Source organism: Micropterus dolomieu, linkage group LG13 (assembly GCF_021292245.1).
Source record: "Micropterus dolomieu isolate WLL.071019.BEF.003 ecotype Adirondacks linkage group LG13, ASM2129224v1, whole genome shotgun sequence".
Lineage (NCBI taxonomy): Eukaryota > Metazoa > Chordata > Actinopteri > Centrarchiformes > Centrarchidae > Micropterus > Micropterus dolomieu.
The window spans coordinates 1733764-1740237 of NC_060162.1; the positions used below are offsets into that span (position 1 = coordinate 1733764).

Consider the following 6474-nt stretch of genomic DNA (forward strand, 5'->3'; position numbering starts at 1 on the left):
AACTCTCCACCATGGCCAAGACCCAAGAGCTGTCCAAGGATGTCAGGGACAAGATTGTCGACCTACGCAAGGCTGGAATGGGCAACAAGACCATCGCCCAGCAGCTTGGTGAGAAGGTGATGAACAGTTGGAAGAAACAAAAGAACTGTCAATCTCCCTCGGTCTGGGGCTCCATGCAAGATCTCACCTCGTGGAGTTGCAATGATCATGAGAACAGTGAGGAATCAGTCCAGAACTACACGGGAGGATCTTGTCAATGATCTCAAGGCAGCTGGGACCATAGTCACCAAGAAAACAATCGCTAACCCACTGCCATGTACCCTCAAATCTTGGGGGAGATCCTCCTTCCCTCAGCCAGGGCATTGAAAATGGGTCGTAGATGGGTAATCCAGCAGGACAATGACCCAAAACACGGCCAAGGCAACAAAGGAGTGACTCAAAAAGAAGCACATTAAGGTCCCGGAGTGGCCGAGCCAGTCTCCAGACCTTAATCCTATAGAAAATCTGCAGAGGGAGCTGAAGGTTCGAGTTGCCAAACGTCAGCCTCGAAACCTGAATGATTTGCAGAAGATCTGCAAAGAGGAGTGGGACAACATCCCTCCTGAGATGTGTTCAAACCTGGTGGCCAACTACAAGAAACATCTGACCTCTGTGATTGCCAACAGTGGTTTTGCCACCAAGTACTAAGTCATGTTTTGCAGAGAGGTCAAATACTTATTTCACTCATTAAAATGCAAATCAATGTATAACATTTTTTACAGAATTGTTTTGTTGTTATTCTGTCTCTCACTGTTCAAATAAACCTGCCATTAAAATTATAGACTGATCATTGAGCAAACATACAAAATCAGCAGGGGATCAAATAGTTTTTCCACTCACTGTCCATGACCATCCCATTGGAGTCGTGTTTGTGTCCACTGATGAACTTAAAGGCCACCAGCACTTTAAACATTTACAGCCATTTATTCCAATGGAATTGATGTAGTTAGTGGAAGTTAAGGCCAATTTATACTTGTATGCGAATTCTACGCGTAGCCACATACCCTACGCCATAGACGCGGACCTCCCAAAAATGTAGCGTAACGGCGTAGAAGAAGACAAACTTTTTTAATCACACGAGGGAAAATTCAATGTTTTTTTACTGTGTTGTTAGTTAATATTGTTTTTATACACACAAGTCCAAAATACACATGGACAAACGGGACCTTATACACATGCCACAACACATGGAGAGATGTCAGAGCGATGGAGCTGCCACAAAGTACAGCGCCCCGAGTGGTTGGAGGTTCAGGGGCTTGCTCAAGGCCTCCTTCGGCAGGGCCCAGGAGGTGAACTGGCACATCTTAAGCCAAGTCCTTATGGACTGAGCTACTGCCGCTCCTAAGAATCGAGGACAGAAGTATAACTTGGCCTTTAATCTGCAGTTTCTTGTCAAATTCGACTTTAGTGAACTTTGACCAACAAAGGGGACCCTGGAGCAACAGTCTGACTGAGTGCAGGTCTGGGTTTGAATGCATTTTTTGATCCTATGACGGAGGCGTGCTCAAGCTAAAACTGGGTGTTAAGTTGCTCTTAGAGCTCACTCCCCTTCACAGTGTCTTTGAATTTTTGCAAGCGAAGAAGAATCTAAAGTTCTCACCCCCATGGCTGCAAATACGATGGCGAAGTTGTCCTCACTGTAGTCCATCACGTCCTTGGACTTCTTTACCAAACCGGCCTGCCGACAGATCTGAGCTGCGATCTGATGAACCGAGGGAAGAGAGTAGGAAGAGAAACACGGAGGACATAATAAAAGTCTTGCACTCTTTAACAACATCTGAACAAAGTCATTTAATCTTCTTTAGCCACACTTAAAGAAAAAACTCTACCTCTACTTTAATTTAATTGAATCTACCAAATTAAAGGGAAGTAATTCATCAAACGTAATTAAGATTCAGTCCTGAGGATCCAGCACACATCGAACATATCGGTCAGGAAGTTAACAGACTTCCTTCCACTTTAAAACAGTGTTGTGCTTGTGTGTGTCTGCATGTGTACCTGTGTGTTTCCATGTACTATGTAGCCTATGTGTGTGTGTGTGTGTGTGTGTGGTTTTGTGTGTGTGTGTGTACCTCATTGTGTGGTAGCCCTGCTGCAGAGAAGATGGGTATTTTCTGCCCTCTGGCGATGCTGTTCATGCCATCGATAGCAGATATGCCGGTCTGGATCATCTCCTCAGGGTAGATACGACACTGAGGGTTAATAGGCTGACCTACAATATGAGAATTCTTAGAATCATACAGATACCAAAATCCCTGCATGTGTTCACTACACAGACTGTGTGTTTGTACTTGCATGCTTTCATGAGCCCCGAAGAAGATAATAAATAATGAATTAAAGATCCTTGATTGTATGTTAGCAGGCTGAGCGTGTGCTGCATGTACTCGCTGTGTGTCGAGCTTACAAGTACCTCAAAGTTGCACTTCACGTGCAGTACTTGAGTAAATGTACTTAGTTACTTTCCACCACTGGTTACAGCCCTACTTCCATGTAGCAAATATCGGCCTCACCTTACTAGTTGCTGCTCATGCAAACCGAATATTTCCTGCTGCTTCATTAAAGTCAGAGCATGCCCATGTGAGAAGCAGTCAATGTACCCATGATGTCCAAGAAGTCTTCAGCCATGACTGCTGGTCCTCTGTCGATAGGTTTACCAGATCCATTAAACACACGACCTGCAGACACACACCAACACTCCAGATAAACATACATTCAGGCCTACTCTACTCATTACTCTACAAAGCAAACTAACTTTCACTTGTAAACATGAGTCTATATAAAGCTGCAGCGCTGAAGTCGCCTCAGTTTGCACCTAAATGAATGTGACATATTTATTGTGTTGTGTGTCGTACCCAACATGTCCTCAGAGACGGGTGTCCGCAAGATGTCTCCTGTAAACTCACAGCTGGTCTTCTTGGCATCGATACCTGACGTCCCCTCAAACACCTGCAGAGGGCAGCGTGGAGGAGCAAAGATGTGGAGGAAGGACAGAAGTGTTCATCTATACTGGACAATAATCATCACAGCACTGGAGCAGCAGGTTAGAAGGATCCTACTATGGTATATTCTGTAGTTAAGTTAACATTTCATCTGTTCAATGTTCATGTCTGTGCAATAGCTGAGAAAAGTAAAATGTGGAATGGAAAGGGGACTCACGGGAGACACAGACTTATGAGCTTAATGAAAGTATTACTTTCTCCGTGCTCAGAGACAGCACTGCTTTGAGCTAAAGGCTAACATCAGCATGCTAACACACTCACAGTGATAATGCTAATGATGATGAGGTTTAGCAGGTGTGTTTACCATGATCACCACAGCTACAGCTGAGGCTGATGGGAATGTTCTGCAGGTCACAAACCAATGAGTGTTGGACACATTAACAGACTGATGAAAAGTCAGAGGATCACCAAAGTTATTAGAGGTCATCCTGAGGGGAACATGAAGGTCTGAACCACATTTCATCACAATCCATCCAAAGCTGCTGAGATGTTTGTAGTGGTGGACAGACTGACATTTACATTCCCACCGCAACGCTGCTAGCATGGCTAGAATATGACAGCATCGCTCATTAAATACGGATAGAAAAGGGCACCAAAGAGGACGAAGAACTTTTTGTAATTATTTTCAGACCCTCGTACTAAAGACTGACGTCCAATGCTATATTTTATTGTTACATCAACCCTCTGATCACATCACACCTGATGCTGAGAGTCTGCAGACTGATGCTCGCTGTCATTAATGAATTAGAGATGTATTGAAACCACAGACTGTATAGAACACGGACGTAGCGCCCGTGACGTCGAGAGGAAAAGTAAGAGGACCAGCAGAAGGACTCATCCTCTGAGGAACATGAACGAGTGAATAAAGTTTCATGACACTCTGCTGAGATTAGAGTACCTGAACCACAGCTTTGGAGCCGGTGACCTCCAGCACCTGCCCGCTCCTCTTGGTGCCGTCAGGCAGGGTGAGATGGACGATCTCTGCGTACCTCGGAAACTGTCCAGAACAAAGAAGAAACACAAGCGTCAGGTAGAGGAACAACTGAGAGACATGAGTTGTTCCACATGCTCCGTCATTTTTTTAGGGTCATTAAAATTCATACAAAAATACATTGTCATTCTTTCTCTCAGGAAAAGTGAGGGCAAACCAAACTTAAACTCTGCACATGTCAGTCTAGAAAAGGTGAGATGTTTGGTCGTCCTTACCTTCACCTCGTCCAAAATCACCAGCGGGCCGTTGACTCCAGACACTGTTTTATAGGCTGAGGAGGCAGAAAACAGGATGTGTTGACGACAGTGCAAACACAGCGTGTGCTGACAGAACCTGAACAGATGCATGCTGCTCTGAGACAGAAATACAAACACTGGTGTCAGACCTGTAGGTGCAGGTGGGCTAGTGTCAGACAGTTTTGTGAAAGTTGAAATTAGAGCTGAATCGACTAATTAAGGAGCTGAAAATTAATCTACAGTTATCTTAGATTTCCCCCCCCAATTTAATCAGGAGACTTCAACTCTTTTTCAATATTTTTCAATACATTTGTCATTATGTTCTAAAGAGTTATAGAACAAACTGTATATCAGTTCATTAGGAAAACACTCATTTTATCTCAGCCTCGTAGATGTGAATTATTCTTGTGATGCAGCTCATCACAACATTTCTGACTAAGCTTCTGGCAACAGGACGAGAGAGCTGCACATATTTATATCAAACAGAGGCCCACACACACAGTCATGCACCACAGCAGCCTGGCCTGCAACCAGGGATTAATGTAACTGTCAGTTCATCATTTCAGCTCTAAAATTACATGAAAAATGCCACCACAGTTTCCTCAAGCGAAGTCTTCAAAAGTTTTATTTTGTCTGTCATGGTTATAAGATATTCAGTTTAATATCACAGCCGACTTCAGCAACAGTTAATACTCTCACCTGAGAGGCTGCAGCCAGCGGTTTCTTCTGTTTAACATGACAAATAAACTATAATTATAGCACTTTTTTTTGTTTTTTTGCCAACTGACTAATCGATCTATCCGATTGTTCCAGAAGAAATCACTTAATCATTGTAACGATTTAAGTGGTTGCAGCCTGCACACCTTATTCACCAAAGGCCTGACAGGTGGCTGGATGATGATTGACAGCTCTGATGCTCCCGTCAGCCTATGTGACGTTAATATCGTTTAATTACTTTACAATGACGCGAACCTTTTCATATCTATAAACAAACAGACGGACTGCTGCGTGACTCCAGCGGATACACTCGCACACAGAGGGACTCACTGAGGCGGGGTTGGGATATATAATCCCGGCGCACCGCCATCACATGCTCCCGGGAGGCGGCGGTCGAAGCCGCCGGTCGGTTCCCGCTGACGGCCGAGGAGAGCTCGCTCATGGCCCCGTTCACCATCCCTCTGAGCGCCTTCATCGCCATGGTTCCTCCCGCAGCAGCAGCAGCAGCGTCCGAGTCGTGACAGCCTCGCGCATGCGCACACCTCATCTGCATCATGACGCGATGCTGGCTGAAGATGCTGCAATTATAAAATGTTCTACACCTACTGTTGATTTATTCATTGATAAAGACTGGGGTAATAGTCAGTTTAGAAGATTTAATGGGGCTTAAAGGGAAAATTTAATCTGTATATAAATAGTATTTTTATATTTTTTATAGAAATTACACTGATGGAGGAAATATATATATATATATATATGACACATATGTGTCATCCTCCAGCTCGGGTCCTCTACCAGAGGCCTGGGAGTTTGAGGGTTCTGCGCAGTATCTTAGCTGTTCCTAGGACTGCACTCTTTTGGACAGAGACCTCAGATGTTTTACCTGGAATCTGCTGTGGCCACTCTCCCAGTTTGGGGGTCACGGCCCCCAGTGCTCCGATCACCACTGGCACCACTGTTGCTCTTACTTTCCACATCTTTTCTAGCTCCTCTTTCAGCCCTTGGTATTTCTCAAGCTTCTCCTGTTCCTTCTTCTTGATGTTGCTGTCTTCCATTTTGACCTTGGGACTTCCAGCCCATACTCGCACTTCCTGCCTGCATCTTACACCCTGCTGTTATGTGCTGTACTGTCTCAGTCTCTGTGGAACCTGGATAAAGGTCTTGGAACTGCCTTTAAAGGGAACTCTAGAGTCTCCTTGGATAGTTGGAGGACTCCCTTTACGGTTCTTTCATTTTGTATTATAATTTTTACTTTTGTTGACCTAACTGTCATTGATATAGTCTGACAAATTAAAACTCTCTGGATGTATTATACAGCTTCACACTAAGCTGAAGTAGCTGGATGAACGACCAGTTAACACTAGCTGAGTGAATCATTTCAGTCTAATTATTTAGAGTCAGATGAAGAAGCTTTTATCTGAAACATTGTTACTCAAATACTGTACTTAAGTACAAATTTTAGGTATTTCTTGACGATTTTCATTTTATGCTA

The 6474-nt window shown here is 44.1% G+C and overlaps 1 protein-coding gene across 1 annotated transcript in view; it reads right to left on the reverse strand.

The window, feature by feature from the left end:
• atp6v1b2 (ATPase H+ transporting V1 subunit B2) overlaps nt 1-5463 on the reverse strand; it is an 11554-nt gene extending 6091 nt beyond the window's left edge. The window contains exons 1-7 of the mRNA XM_046067593.1: nt 5313-5463; nt 4245-4300; nt 3937-4035; nt 2892-2985; nt 2637-2714; nt 2112-2251; nt 1640-1741 (exon numbers count right to left, since the gene is read on the reverse strand). Of these exons, the coding sequence (XP_045923549.1) occupies nt 1640-1741; nt 2112-2251; nt 2637-2714; nt 2892-2985; nt 3937-4035; nt 4245-4300; nt 5313-5463 (720 nt within the window). The remainder of the gene's footprint in view (nt 1-1639; nt 1742-2111; nt 2252-2636; nt 2715-2891; nt 2986-3936; nt 4036-4244; nt 4301-5312) is intronic.
• Nucleotides 5464-6474: the final 1011 nt, after the last annotated feature.